The sequence below is a fragment of the Oryza brachyantha genome, chromosome 2 (genome assembly GCF_000231095.2).
Source record: "Oryza brachyantha chromosome 2, ObraRS2, whole genome shotgun sequence".
Classification (NCBI taxonomy): Eukaryota; Viridiplantae; Streptophyta; class Magnoliopsida; order Poales; family Poaceae; genus Oryza; species Oryza brachyantha.
In genome coordinates, this window is record NC_023164.2 from 9,206,945 (window position 1) to 9,222,929 (window position 15,985).

At 40.4% G+C, this 15,985-nt stretch overlaps 1 protein-coding gene across 1 annotated transcript; it reads left to right on the top strand.

Moving 5' to 3' along the window:
- Positions 1–1,733: 1,733 nt before the first annotated feature.
- Positions 1,734–4,792, top strand: LOC102704677 (nucleolar protein dao-5-like). Its single transcript, XM_006648515.3, has 2 exons — positions 1,734–3,271; positions 4,488–4,792. Exon 1 carries the CDS (start codon positions 1,840–1,842, stop codon positions 3,238–3,240), a length of 1,401 nt encoding a protein of 466 aa, XP_006648578.1. The 5' UTR covers positions 1,734–1,839; the 3' UTR covers positions 3,241–3,271; positions 4,488–4,792.
- The last annotated feature ends 11,193 nt before the right edge of the window (positions 4,793–15,985 follow it).

The window sequence follows — 15,985 nt, forward strand, 5'->3', positions numbered from 1 at the left end:
ACTTATATGAGATCATTTAAGGTATAGTGACCACTTTTGTGGTACATTGTGAATGCTCATGTATGATGATTAATGTAACATGTATGTATATGGACGATTGTTCTCTTAACGTTGTGCATGCCCTTATGTAGAGTTTAAACAAAATACCAAAAGTTTAATCGATCCTGTAATTTTAGGAAAAACATGCGTCTCAACAAAGGTTATAATAATCTTATTTACTAGTGAGAACCCTGCGCATTACTCCAGAGCTTCTCTATGTTTAATTAGATCCATAATATATTCCATCGTTTGCAATAAATATGAACACTATTCTAAACTATATGTATAATTAATATTTGTGATGACTTATATATATCTTGCAACGGTTTGTAAAACTTGCAAAGAAAATCATAATCAATGGATAGATCGAGTAATGTATTTTTTGTGCTTACTTTTGTTGGGTTAGGTCATTAAAAAGGAAGACGGCTGAAATCTTTACTTTCATATATATAAACGGATTAAGGAAAAATTAAAGTTGTATGAAAATTGTTTATTTTAAAAATATAAGCATATAAATCTGCATTATGATGTTATTAGAGTGGGGATGTGAAAGAGTGACTAATCAATGATATTTTGTGCATCTCCTGCTTTATAGGAGTTAATACTTTTTAGGGGTACCAGATATAAAGAAAGAATAGATACGATCAAGGACATAGGTAGAACAAAACGTGGAGAGGTGCCACTCATTTATTTTTAGTGCTTTAGAGCAGATTTAGACTGTTATGAGTAGGACTGAAAACGGAGCGAATACGAATGGATAATACACATATCGTATTTGTTTCCATATTTTTAGGCGGATACGGAAACGAATACGAATATCTCGGATACGGAAACAAATACGAATTATCTCGAATACAAATAAGAATCGGATGTAGTCGAACACGAATACGAAAACAAATATTTCTCGGAACATACAAACCAGTCAAATCATTCGTAAAAACAAATAGCACCACATATATATAGCTAACTTAATCGAGACAGTGGTCATTTTAGGCCTCATCATAGATTAAACACGTTACAAGTGACATAAGTTTACCCCATAGCATATAATGAGTTCAACAAATACTGATCGTCTAATAGCACAAAAACATTTTGTAGTAAATTGATTGATGCCTTGATGGGCCAGACCTGGAATTAAGCGGGCTGAACTAATTTTAGGTGTTCGTGGATATCCGCTCATTACAATATGCGGATATACGTCGGAATATCCGTATCCATCGGAAACTGTCATACCGTATTCGTATTTGTATCCGAAGAAAATTATCCATATTCGTATCCGTATTCGAATTATCCGAGAAATATCCGCTCCAAGCTATCTCCGTATCCGTTTTTTCCGGAGCGGACGGAAACTAGCCGCTCCGTTTTCAGCCATAGCTACGAGTGACTGAATTAAGATCGAGAGGGTGTATATACGGTGAAAATTAATAAATTTTACTTTAAAGAAATTCTTTAAAAACCGGTTGCCACATAGCTCCGCCCCCCTATTCCCTGATAGGATAGCAATCAATTTAAGATCGGTTAAAAACGAGGCTCGGTACGAACCGAGGCGTCGTCAATCAAAGCGAGAAATCCGAAACTGGTATTCGAACCGTTTGGTAGGCGACGCCAGGGCCCCACCAGTCAGTCAAACCAAGACGACTCCAGTCCTCGGCTCTCTTCTTCCACCAGAGCCAAAAATAAAAAAATAAAAAAAAAGCCCACCGCCCCGCATTCCACTCCACCGCCCCGCATTCCATTCCATTTCTCCCCTTCTCCTCCGCCCCAAAGCCCTAGCGGCCGGCGAGCGAGCCCCAGCCAGCCATGGCTCGGAAGCGCCGCGCGCCCACGCCGCCGCCTCCGGAGGCAAAGCCCTCTGACCAGTCCAGCGGTGAGGAAGAGGAGGAGGAGGGGGAGTCTCCTGCGGCCATGGCACCTCAGAAGCTCGGAGGCGCCCCCCACCAGGTGGAGGAGGAGGAAGGCGGCGGCTCGTCGGAGTCGGAGCCCATGCGGAAGGTGGCGGCGAAGAAGGCCAGATCCGAGGCGTCGGCATATAAGAAGAAGAGGGCGGCGTCGCCTGAGCCCGCGCCGTCGGGCAAGGCCAAGAAGGCCAAGGCAGAGAAGGCGGCGGCGCCTGAGCCCGCGCCATCGGGCAAGGCCAAGAAGGCCAAGGCAGAGAAGACGGCGGCGCCTGAGCCCGCGCCGTCGGGCAAGGGCAAGAAGGCCAAGGCAGAGAAGGCGGCGGCGCCTGAGAGCACCCTCTCGGGCATGTCCAAGAAGGCAGCCAAGGCTGAGGCGGGGAAGGCGGCAGCTGCTGACACGGAGACCGCTCCGTCGGGGAAGGCGAAGAAGTCCAAGTCCAAGGTGGAGCCGGGGAATGCGGCACTGGATCCCTCATCGTCAAGCAAGCCTAGGAAGGCCGCAACACGCTGGGCGAGGGCTGACGAGATCAAGATTCTTGAGATACTTGTGGCGCATTTTAAGAATCATGGTACGCAGCTTAGTACTGATGGGATTATTGGTGCTGCTGGTGATAACCTTGACAGGAAGAACATCAAGCATAGGAACATGTATAAGAAGGTCGGGAGGCTCAAGCAGCGTTACGAGGCCACAGCCAAGAAATTTGAAACGAGCGGCAACCTACCGTATAAAGAGGATGACTTGCGGATGTATCAGCTATCGTCGGAAATCTGGGGAAAGGATGCAAAGGAAGCTGTTTCTGTTCTCGCATCGCAGAACAATGGCATCCCGGCAAAGAGTAAGAAGGGGCAGGGGCAGGCCAAGAAAGATAAGGTGGATGGAGATTCAAAGGAAGACACCACTGCTGTGAATGAAAAAGGTGGTACTCTGGCAGAGAATAAGAAGGGGAAAGCCACCAAGCAGAAAACAGGTGCCGAAGCAAAGATCGGATCATCTAAGGAGGCTACCACTAATAGTAAGGGAGGAGAAAATCACACAGAGGGAGAAGCTAATGAAACAAACAAACGGAGGAAGTTTATTGAATTGCAGAGTTTGTATCCCAACCTTGCTTTCTTTGTGAAGGAAATGGAGGTTCAGCATCAAAGTGGGTCATTCTTCAAGAGATCATTTGAGTTAATTAGTGATGATAAGGCTTGCACCCTGGAAACCAAGATCAAGAATCATAGGAAAGTGCAAGTGGAGACGCAGCTCCGTCGTGATAACATAAGGAAGGAAGTATTCAATGCTTTTTTGGGTTTGTTCTAAAACATGGAGGTGCTAACAAGCTTTTTGTGTGGTATGCATTCTTCTTACTTGCATTATGTTCCCATTTGTAGGTAAAGTTCTGTTACAAGTAAATGTGTAAAAGTGTTTGTGTGCCTTCTAAAATTTCAACTTTTGAACTAAATATTGAAACAACGATGTTCCTATGTGGTCAATTTAGTTTGAAATATGTGCAGTAAAGAAAATTATAGCAAAAAATCATCTTGATATTTTATTGGTCGTATATCAAATTACACCTATAATTTGTAGTTATTGAGAGGGGCGATTTCGTCATAGAATTATACAACACTAGAGTGATATTTATATAGCATCTTTTGCATTCTACTCTTCTTGATTGGCTGTAAACCAAGCTGCACGTACACTTTGGTTTACACAGTCTGCTAGGTTTGCACAGTCATGTTTTGTACTAAGTTCTATCCACTACTCACCCACGAATAGTTGTTTTGGGATGTTTTTTCTTTGCAGCACTGACTTGTAATGCTCTTTATACAAAAAATTGATATACTTAATGTTTACTGTTTAGTTTGTACTCTTTCTACAAACAATTGATATACTTAATGTTTACTGTTTAGTTTGTTCATATAAATCTTGTGCTGTAAAAGCCAGTGTAGCTTTTTTTTAAGTGCTTGGTGGTTTTGCTATTTAATTTTAGCTTAGGTTCATATAAGGTTTGAAGTTATGCTTCAATTTCCAAAGTTACGATGTCCTTTAGTCCAGTGAATTTAGGGTTTATCTTGCAGATTTTTGTTGGCTGGCTCCATTAGTGTTACTAAAAGAACACAAGTTGCATTTTGTTCAAGCTACCTGCTAGTACTGACATGGTTTATGCTAGTAACTTAGCAGCCTTGTCTTATCTAGATGACCAGATTTCTTACATGTATGCTGACCACATTTGTCAGTTTGGTTGAGCATAGAGAATTCTAAGCTAAGTCTGCATTTATATTGTAAGATGTTTTGGCTATGTCTAGATTTATCAATTGATTAATATATATTGTTTGTATATATGTGTAGATTCGTTGGCATCCATATGAATTCAGACAATACTCCATAGTCTTACGTTATGAAACAGTGGTAGTATCAATCATGCTTAAAAACTGAGCCACCGGAAAGGATAGCTTAGTTTTACACAACTTATCTCAATGTGTCAGTCAGTCTGCATTTTTTTTCTCAAACCATGATGCAGATGAGCATACCAGTTCATTCATACCTATTCTGTTCACTGTTCACAGGCAGACGGTTGGATTGAAGATTCAAGTCGCAGACGGTTTTTGGCTTCGGAGTTAAAGCGATATGACAATTAGCATACCAGTTGAATTGATAGTTTTATGCGTAGCTGTGAGGAGGTAGTCGTTGACAAACTTGTCTTTAGATGGTGTCTAAAGGGGCTTTATAACTTTTGATGTCGATATTGACCTGAAATTCCATAATCGTGCTTATTCTGCTGCCCAGTTATAGATTTGCAATCGTTTTGTTTTATTCTAATGCTCATAATAGCATCTTATGCTCCAACACGATAAATGTAAATACGTTTTGTTTCCATGCATATTTATACGATTTTTAATTTACTAAAAAAATGTCCGTGTGTGGCACTGGATCAAGTTAATTAGAATTATATAAATTAAAACAAGTTTTGAAAATAAGTTTTAAAAACAAATCGTGCGTTGAGTCGAGAACAATAAAGCATGCTCCATGTTAATTGATTTGAGAATCATTAAATTTTACAATTGAGAATAATAAATTTGGTCAATATAATAATCTTTTAATAATGACCCTATTATGGCATTTTTAATCAAGTTTTCTGAGTACTAGTGGCCGGGGCGCGCCTCCTGGGCACAACCAATCCAAACCAGCTTAAATAAAAAGTTTTGGCCTGCCTGCCTGCGCTGACGGGTCCTTCACCTTCTTCTCCAAATACTGTTAGCAGCGAGGGTACGATCGGCCGAATCGCAGGGTGGTCGGTTTTCATGGCCATAGCTTCCTCGGTACGTCTTGTACTGCCGTGTATACGAGCGAAAGAAGCAGCGTGCTGCTTGCTTTGTTTCTGCAGGGATTTGTGAGGTTCATATGCACAGGTGTTCTGGTTGAGAACTTTACTGACGATGAGGGTATGGAACTAACTCAGAACCGATAACATTTGCGTGTATTTGCTTCTTTTCTGTCTGATGTTTGGTTGAGCCTACATATTCTTATGTTAGGTAGGTGAGTGGTGGTATCAGCAAGATCTGATGCGTCAGTACGATTGCTGAACTGTACTGACTGACGATGAGGGTATGGAACTAACTTTAGAACCTGCTGTAGATTAGGGCCAGCGTTCACAGTGGAACAAAAACGCCGAGTGCAGGAATGGCTGGTCCTGGTATCATCAGGGACGAAGGTATGGGCTATCAGATCTCTGGGTTGCTTGTACTTTCTCGTCGTATTGATATTGACGTGCATAAAATAGTTATAGTCACCTTGCCTGTGAATAGCGTTCACCGCTGGAACTAACATACATGTGGCTATTAAGAAGAGTTTCAAACCAGGCACTTCCAGAACGTTGTGACGACATAATTCCGGACATGGGTACACATGCATCCACTCGTAAAAAATAAAATTCATATCAGAGATCACACAATCGAAGTATATAGTATAATGTAAACTGCTTCAGCACAACTGTGACCTGCTATAAGTATTGGTTGTGGGTAATGTACAAAATGAACCTCAGAAGGCGTGATTGCAGACTTATTTCATGACTGCTCCGCAACTTCGATCTTCACTATTCTAGAGCAGATACCACTTCCTAGTTGTTTCATACACGTTGTGCAAATAAATATCGCGTAGATCATAGTCGTACCAAAAACAACCATTCTCAACGCGCGAGGTTATTTCTCTGAAGGCTTCACAATCCTGCGAATAAGTTCCAATCAGTACAAACTAACCAGTAGGAATTAAACAGAGGTACTCAGATGTATATGCACATCAAATTAACATTCGCTTTTGTTTAGCATCCTGCTTGAGAGCAACAAGGCATAAACCATATAGATGGTATCATGAGTAGTTATATAATTATAATTTAAGCATATAACCTCAAAAGCGTCAATTTTGGACTTGGTAGATAAACAAACATGAAGGATTACATTTTAAAAGCTAGCTGGTCCTTCATGAACTGAACTAACCAGATGTTACCCTAAAAAGAGGGAAGGAAAATGACCCAGGTACATGTCCAACATCATATTCCTTAATCAATAATGGATCACAAGGCAAAGAATCAAAATACCCCCTTGTTTTGTGTACTGTGCAGTACCAAACTACCAATCCGAAGTGATTCTTTACTAATAGTATCACTCAATACTGTACCCCAGATTTATCGGCACTCATCTTTTTTAGTGGAAGGAAAGAAATGGACGAATTAATTCACAAGCGAAATAAGAAATACTTGAACAGTGGGAAAAAAGAGAAAAAAAACTAATTGCACATCAGACGGACATGGATGGTAAATTACATACATAGATATGTTAGGAAAGCAGAAATGTTTCTAGAAATGACAAGGGAAATAACAGGTACCAAACATGTCCATCAATAGAAACACAATCTAGCAAACTTCAGTGCAAAAAGAAGAAAACATTACTATGTAAGAACTCATGTGGCGTAAAGAAGAGTTTAGGTTTGTGTACAAACCGGTACTGTACTCCAATGAGAGATCAGAAACGGAAGAAGATGTAAGTAGATCAGACGGCCAACAAATCCAGAACGTATCACATTAAAACAACCAGAGGAGTTTATTGCCACCCTTTACTCCCTTCACGCGGCTGTCACCAAGAACCACGATTTTTAAAATGTTTTTTTAAGGATAAGAAAACGTTGAACCTTAACCAAGGTGGCAGCGAATGCTGGCACAAACTGAAGCAAGAAAGATAAAAGCCTCAAAGGATTTGGTCCTAAAGCGAAGGAGCAACTGAAGTGAAGACCCTGGATGAAATTAGAAAACCCCACCAAAATCAGGGGAGGCAAAAAGGAAAAAAAAAAAAAAAACACCTTCCTGAGCTGGTGGCAGGAGATGCCTGTCATTTCCAACCCTTCTTGTCCAGTCGTTCATATTCTTACTGAAAGAAGGTCAGAATGATAAGGAAATCAATCATTAACTTCATCTTCCAGTATATACAACCAAAAAAATTAAAGGTAGTTAGCTACATGTTCAATTGTTCATAACTTGAAACTCATTAGTTGGGACTGATAACAGAAACCTCAGTTTAAATACTATACTAAATGTCACTGCATACTTGCCGTTTCACACAACATGAACCGTTCTAACCAGAACCAATGAGTATTTTGTTGTAGTTGGGACTGATAAAAGGTTGTTTAACATGTGGGATATATAGAATACCTAATGGTTCTTCCAGTCCGAATTGATATTACATCTTTTGTGTAATTGGGGCAGACCAGGCGTCCACGGCGAAGATGGGTATAATTAAATATTACTAAATAATATGATAAGGCAAAATCAGTTTCATACGGTGATGATTAGTCATTGTTAAGTGTGACAGGTACCCTATCAATGCCGACAAAGTTTAACCGGAGAAATATGTATTAATCACCATCACCCAACAGCTGGTGTTGATCTCCAGTACCACAAGAAGAGAAATGAATGATTAATTATTAGTACGTGTTCAATAATTCTGCAGGAAAAATAGTTCTTCGTTGACATCAAGGCAAATGAGAAGAAAATGGGTGCGAAAATAGTTGTTATTGGAATTAAAATGGTGGAGGCTATTTTTATATCTAATAAATATAACAAAACAATTGCACCAATCTTGTCATGATCATTCAGAAAACAAAATAACACGAACTAACCGTGGACTCTTCATGCACATGAAAGTTATATAGGATAAATAGTTCTTTGTTGACATCAAGCCCAGATGAGAAGAAAATTGAGGAAAAAATATTAGCTGGTATTGAATTTAAATGGTGGAGGCTATTTGTATGTCTAATAAATATAAGGAAATAATTACACGAATGCTGTCATGATTAGTCAAAAAAATAGAAGAAATAAACTGAACGTGAAGCTCTTATGTAAATGAAAAATGTATATACCAGAAAAAGAAAAGGTACGTATAATTATATTGAATCGTAGTCACAAATATATTAAGCTTATCTGCTAAAGCTGCTAGAGGGAACCTGAAAAGAAAATTGGTTGGTAAATCAACTGCAAATCGTACGAACAGAATATTCAGAACTGTAGCTTTATAGCGTTAGAACTAAATGAACCATGTAAGTCTATAAATGAACCATGTAAGCATCGCACGAGCTAAAAAAATACAAACAACCAAATATGAAGAGGAAATAATTGCGCCACAGTATTCAGAACTGCACTTTTATAGCGTTAGAACTAAATGAATAAATGAAAGTCTGAGATTGTGGTGAGAATTCCCAAAAATTCACAGGCCAATTATCGACAAGATAAATGGAACAAAAACTAATCATTGATAGAATAAACAAAGACTACTTTAACCAAAATCAAAAGGGTGATATATTCACTGCTCAAATCAAAATATGGGTATACAGGCAGAATGTATGCATTAAGAGATGGATACAATAAACCATTGATATTGCCAATACAATGATGCAACCCAAACAATAGTATTATATGTAATATACCTTCGACCAGGGAAAAGTGTAGACAGAGTAAAAAGCTCGGCGAAAATCACACCAACAGCCCACATATCTGACGAAGTGCACTTGTGTCAGTTATATATTATTCAGCACTAAATGCATGCAATGAAAGTTTTATATGCATAACCACAAGTCAATATCATCTGTTTCTTGTTGAGATGGCATTAGTGTAGCAATGAAAATTAGTCATGACATCCAGACCAAGGAAATGGCAGATCAATATAGTAGTAAATTACAGGGTTGGGACAATAGGCATCACCAATACTAGGTGTCTAAGCTGATGACTGCAGAAGCACATGTGGAGCTCGATACCTTCATTTGACAATAATCCGGTCAAATTGCTGGATACATATTCACCAGTTAGAAAGAGAGAATTTTTGAACACAAAGTCAGCATCTGGTGGAAACATAGCCAGTATAACGAGAACTGGAAGAAACTTCTCTTGCCAACCCAAAATTAGCAATTTTAACAGTGCCATCTGTCACCAAGAGATTTTGTAGAGAGAGAGAAGAGTAGTTTAACTTGCATGGTACATAGACAGCCTATAATGTAAAACAAAAATATAACAAAAAAATATACCAGGTTTGAGGTGGAATAACCATTGTTATGCATATATACAAGACCTTGCAGTATCTGCACCATAAAATTCCGAATATCCTGTTCTAAGAAAGCTGCTTGCCTTTCTCTTACGACATCATACAAGTTAAATTCCTGTGAAAAGAAACACTCACACTTCAGTACATGCAGAAGCATCTTTGAGGAATCCATAGGGTTCAGTAGGAAAAAGTAGTTTGGATTTCATATGGATTTTAGAACAATGTGTTGTCACAACAAATGGCAGAAAGCATACAAACTATAGAACTAAAATAATTATAACTGCAAATATGTATGTAACTTCCAGAGCATATAATATGCATGGCAGTATGTTTTAGCAGAATCAACACAAAACTCTATAAGATCATAGCAGTGCAGGTTAGTAATACATTATTAATTTAGCATTTTCTTCTCATAAATAAAAATATAGAGTATGATACGAATGATTTCATACTAACCATGTTTTCAAAGATGAAGAACATCCCGTGAATTTCCATCATCACCTAGCTCCTTGAACTTCACAATATTGGGATGATTTAATTTTTGAACTGCCTACAGAAGGATGTTCCTCCTTTGAAGCTAACAACCTAAAAAACAATCACATTTGGTCGCACGTAACATATATCCATAACCAACAAGATAAACTACCTTCACTTCTCGCAGACTAATGCACTCTTCCCATTGGAAAAACTTTCCCTTCATCTTTTTAACTGCAACCTGGATAGAATTCAGGAAAATGTTAACATCATTACCCTGGTAAAATGTATATAGGTGTAAGCTTCAATAGTTTAGTACTAATATGAAGTGAGCACCAGTCAACCTGTGCTCTTCATCAAGATTTTTGAACAGTCCACAATATTCACTTTGTGTATACACGGAAGGACACTCATGCAAGTCAAGGTGTGATGGCTCCAATCTATCAATCTTCAGTAATCTCCAATGTGTTTTGGCAGTTTTAGTTCGAAAAATATAAAACCTCTGCAAGAAAATGTACTTGGTTAGGAATTGTGACCAGAAGCATAAGTTGCTGAAGAAGTAAACTAATCATGTCCCTCAGTTTATGTTTTATTCGAGCACCTAAGCTGCAAAGATAGTGACTATCAGAGTGATTGTTTATACTGGTGAAATATTTAAAAAGAGATGGTGCGATAAGAATTGTGAACAGAAGCTTAAGTTACTGAAGAAGGGAACTAATCATGTCCCTCAGTTTATGTTTTATTTGAGCAGCTAACCTGCAACGATAGTGACCATCAGAGTAATTGTGTATACTGGCGAAATATTTAAAAAGAGATGGTGACTGAGAATATTTTCACTGAACATCCAGAGCATAAGAGGCCTCTACACACAAACGTAATTGCCCGTTTTGCTAATACTATGTTTTATCACCAGTTTCATATGCCAACAAACTACCAGAGCTGCTAGGGATCAGATCATCGCAAAAGTCCAAAAGAAGAAAAGCATGCAGAAACAGTCTGCCCTTCTGAAATGAAAGAGAAAAGGAACTGTACATTGCTCCATGTATTTGCCTTTCTCTAAAACTGTGTATTTGCCTTCTGGATCAGCAAGGACTCCAATATGATAGCTGGAAACTCCAAACCAAAGTAAGTAAGCATTAAAAAAAAGCATCATAATACATGAAAGCTCCCCAAAATATCCTATCAAAACATCAGAGTCCAAATGTCCCCAAATCCCCTTAAATCCAATCAGCTAACTCTCTGTGTCCATCTCCCAAGTTTGCCTCTTCGTCCTTCTCATTTCCATTTCCATTGTATCAAAAAACTGAAAAATAAAGTTATTATGGGACGGAGATAGTAACTGTGAAGGAAGAATTGCTGAGGAACACCTAAACATTGTCATGCAAGACATCAAAGCTAAGAAAGCAATGTAATACAATCTGCGAATACTGGTAAGTTCTAACATGTCATTAGTTTCCTTGCGTTTTGATGCGACTTCGGCAACAACACATTGATGCGGTCGTGGTAAACCTGTGACCAACAGAATATATTGTATGAATATAATTATATAAATCTGGGACTAACCTAGAGCGTAAGATCATAATGATAATGGGCAAAATCGCAAAGTGATAGGCATGTGAAGTGCATTGAGCTCAGAGCGAGATAACTAAAGTGAAGTCTAATGGAGAGCTCACCACAAAACGTCTCGTCGGCACTGATGTTAGGCAGGTTAGCCTCAAGCATAGTGGCACTGAGGTATATGCCACAGTGGACGAACAGCGTGGTGTGGATGCTGACATGGCTAACTTAGCGTGACCACACTTGGCGTTGAGCCTCCGACATTGGCACCAGTAGGACTAGTGCTGACCTCTTGATATCAAGTAAGTGTGTGCGGCCTCTAAACACATTCCTATTCTTTAGTAAAAAATTAATTTGGACAACCATATATTGTCTAAAACCACAACAAACATCAAACCGGCCTACTGTGCGCCAAAACTATCGTTGACTTTGTAACGAAAGTTCGTGTTTGTCAACACATCAATCGATTAGATAGAACTTTCTCGGTTTGGTTCAATATTCTATCTAAATTATTCGATGGTTTATCTGAGGTTCTATGATTGCTTCAATTTATGTTCTAGCTTGGCCTATTCTCGATCAAGGTTAATGCTTCAATTTTATTGTGTTTATCAACATGAATTAAGTAGATGCGATTCTGTCTTGATTTAGTCCAATCAATAGTGTTTATATGAGTTCATATTTGTAGATTAGATGGAATGCTTGCATATTCCTTTTGCTGGAGTTCTAACCAACGTTATCTTAGTGTTTGATCAGTTAATTTATTAAGCTTAGAGATCATTGTTTGTCTATGATCATATCGACTTTGATTTCGATTGCATGCTGTCTCGGTTAGGTCTGATTTATGTTAACCTAATCTGATCTAGTTCTAGAAGCACTCCTGATTTGCTAGGTTTAATAAAACGAGTTGATGAATCACGCTGGATTAATAATTAACTACTAGTACTAGGACTAGACGAAAAGCTCGTGGCTCGGTAGCTCGCTCAGCTCGTGGCTAGCTCGGCTCAACTCGTTTCAATTTCATAACGAGCCAAGCCACTGTTTTAGCTCGTTTGTGATAACGAGCCGACGTGATCTAAACGGGTCACTCAAAGTAATTTTCTAGATTATTTTGTGCTTTGATACTTATAATTTAAGCAATCTTGATAATAAAATTATGGAGGCATGAAATTTAATTTAGATTGTGTTTTTATATTTGGATTAAATTTAGATTATGTTTTTATATTTATATTTTTTATGGTCATTGTAAATTTATAGTGCAAAAAATCTATGTAAATGTTGTGGCTCACGAGCCTGACGAGCTGGCTCGATATCCAGCCCTATCAGTACCATGCAATGTTATGTCAAGTTTATACGTTGACACGTTTAAGCCTGAACTGCCGTGGTTTAGTCTAATTTATTAAGTTAATAATTCAGTCTACCATGTTTAAATTCATAGTAAGCTCCATCGGCTGCGAATTGCACGCATAGTAATCGATAAATAGGTCGATCGACTAGTTAATCCCGAAACTGTCTCGGTTGAGTCCGATCTATATGGTTAGCTGGCTATCAATCAGTTGGTTGATTATTATATCAACAATTCAGCTGATAGAGTCCATTATGTTTATCTATCTTGAAATTCCCACAAAGTCGACCGATACTATCTATCGGCTAAGGTCCTAAAGCGATATCGGCTACCTAGCCAATAGATTATTTAGGATTAATGTTTTCTCTGTGTTTTCATATCTCGTATTTAGGGTTAATGTTTTCTCTGTGTTTTCATATCTCGTCAGTTCTCGGGTCAAACTAACTGGCAACCTGTTTTTATTGGAAAGAATATAAGAATATAGGTCCTGCATTGAAGCAATCGAGAAGACTTCTGTCAGACCCTGAGTTTCTATCCTAAGCCTAAATCCCTAAAGTAATTGTTAAATAATAATTGGCTTAATTAACTTAGGAAAAATCCCTCAAAAGAATTAATTTAATTAAATTTAAGTTCATCAGAATATTCTAAAAAATCTCGGGAATAGGGAAAATATTAACAAGATTTAAATTTGAATTGCAAACTATAATTTTTTTCCCCAAAAGTTAAGTTAAAAATTGGCAAAGGAGAGACCTTTCCTTTTCCTTTCTTTTTTCTCTCTACTGGGCCGCCGGCCCAATTCCCTCCCCCTCTTCTCTCTCCCGCACCCGGTCTACCTCCCTCCCCCTCTCTCTCGGCCTGGCTTAGCCATACGCCTCCTTCCCTCCCGCTTGGGCCGCCAAGCCGCTGAGCCGGCCCAACTCCCGCGCACACGAAGTCTGCTCACCTGTCTGGCCGCCTCCGCCTCCCTCTCCGACTTGGCCATGCCACCGCGGCCGTGTCCGAGTCTGCCGCCGCCAAAATCGTTGCCTCCTCCACATGCGTGCGCGCCGCGGAGTCCGTATCGACCTCCCCAACCTAACCGACTGCCACGCCCCTCTAAAACCTCCCCGTGGCCACCACCACCACTTTCCTTCCACCTCTCTAGCGCTGTCGTTGTCTGCTCTTGTCGTCCGTCGCCTCCCACCGCCGCCGGACGCCGTCAGCCTATGTGTCGCGTCGATTCACTGTTGCCGGTGAGCTTCCCCTCTGTCTCCCTCCCTACTTTTTTCCTCGCACCGTCGTCTTCGGGTGGTGCGTCGACACCGTGCGAGTGCACCGTCCGCCATCGCCACCGCTTCCTCTCGGCGTAGCCGCCGGCGCCCGAGCTCGTCCATGCCCACCATGTGTCATCGTCGGCGCGTCGGTCTTCACTAATGCCATGCCACCGCTCCCCGCATCATCGCCGTTGATGCCATCGTCCTCGCCATCGCTTGCCAGTCGCGCCGGTCGCGCCGCCATGACCGCTGGCCGTCGTCGTTGCTCCGGCGGAGCCAAGCACCGGCGGCGGCCATCTCTCCCTCTCCCTGTTTTCTCTCACTGGCCTGCATGGTCCACCCGCCAGCCGACCGCCCTCTCTCCCCTTCGGTCGGGCCCGCATGTTAGCCGCCCCGCCTCCCTCCTCTGTCTCCCTCCCTCGAGCCCACTTGCCAGCCGGCAATCCCCCTCCTCTCTCTCCTGAGGGCCCACTTGTCACCCTCTCACCCCTCCCCCTCTCACCGACAGGTGGACCCCACCTGTCAGCGCCACCTCACTCCTCGTTGACGTCAACGGCCTCCTTTAGTTGCACAATTAATTCAATTAAGGTTTTTTTAGTTTAAAAATAACACCTAACTTCTAAAATGCATAACTAAATCATCCGATCTCTGTTTTAGTCCATTCAAATTTCATTAATTTAGAAAAATGCCTAGAATCCATTAAAATATAATCTTGTTTATTTAAATCATCGCCGATTTACTTCAAAATCATCGCCGAGGTATCTCAGGGAATCGAGCAAGGCAAGTGGCACTTATTTATTTAGTCAAACTTGCCTAGCTTTATTTATTGTATCTATTTTCCGAGTAACCGATTATTATATCATTGTTTATCCATCTTTATTTATGTTATACCAGAGTTAAATTTGAATAGAGTTAGGCCCACCGTGTGTCGTCGCCGTTGCATCGATCTTCACTAACGCCATGCCACCGCTTCCTGCATCGTCGTCGCCGATGCCATCGTCCTCGCCATCGCTCGCAGTTCGCGCCGTCGTGACCCCCGGCCATCGCCATTGCTCCGGCTGAGCCAAGCGCCGGCGACGGCCATCTCTCCCCCTCCCTGTTTTTCTCTCACTGGCCTGCTGTTGGCACTAAAAATGACAATCAACAGTCACACACGTAGGCCTGAGAATCAATATTAGACCACTCTAGTGCAGGACTTAATTCTTATAAATGTTTGGCATGCCAGTCAATTTGATCCTGTAACTGACAAGATATAACATGGAAAATAGTTAACCCCAAAACCGCTATCGGCCGGACAGCCGATACCATTCCAGGACCCTAGCCGATGAACTAGACGATCGGCTTTAAAGGAATTTCATGATAGTGAGTATAAATTTTCTCAATCGGCTGAGTTAGAAACAGGATAAACACTAAACAGACCAACCAACCAATTAATCTTAAAAGATCGGACCCAACCAAGACAGTCTTAAGATTAATCAGTCGATCGGACCGATTCAGCACTTATCTCACGTAAAACCGACCGCCAATAGGAGACTAAGTATTGAATTTAGCATAAACCAGCACGCTATACCAATTACTAGTACGAAACAATAACAGTCAACTACACATATGTCGATACTAGACCTAGAAGATCGAACCCAATCGAGACAGTACAGATCTGAATATAACCATAAGTGAAATTAACTGAACATTGCACCGTGCGAATAACAGGATAGCAAACTAATGTATCTACTAACCAATTCATTAAACTCATCCGATTGAACATATCTCTGTAAGCAGATCGCACGGAATATACATAGATCATATCTAACCGAGACATTATGAAATCCAGTACAATAGAATTATAGAAATATGAA

Excerpts from the sequence above, each read along its gene's own strand:
- LOC102704677 (XM_006648515.3), top strand. The coding sequence starts at position 1,840 with ATGGCTCGGAAGCGCCGCGCGCCCACGCCGCCGCCTCCGGAGGCAAAG.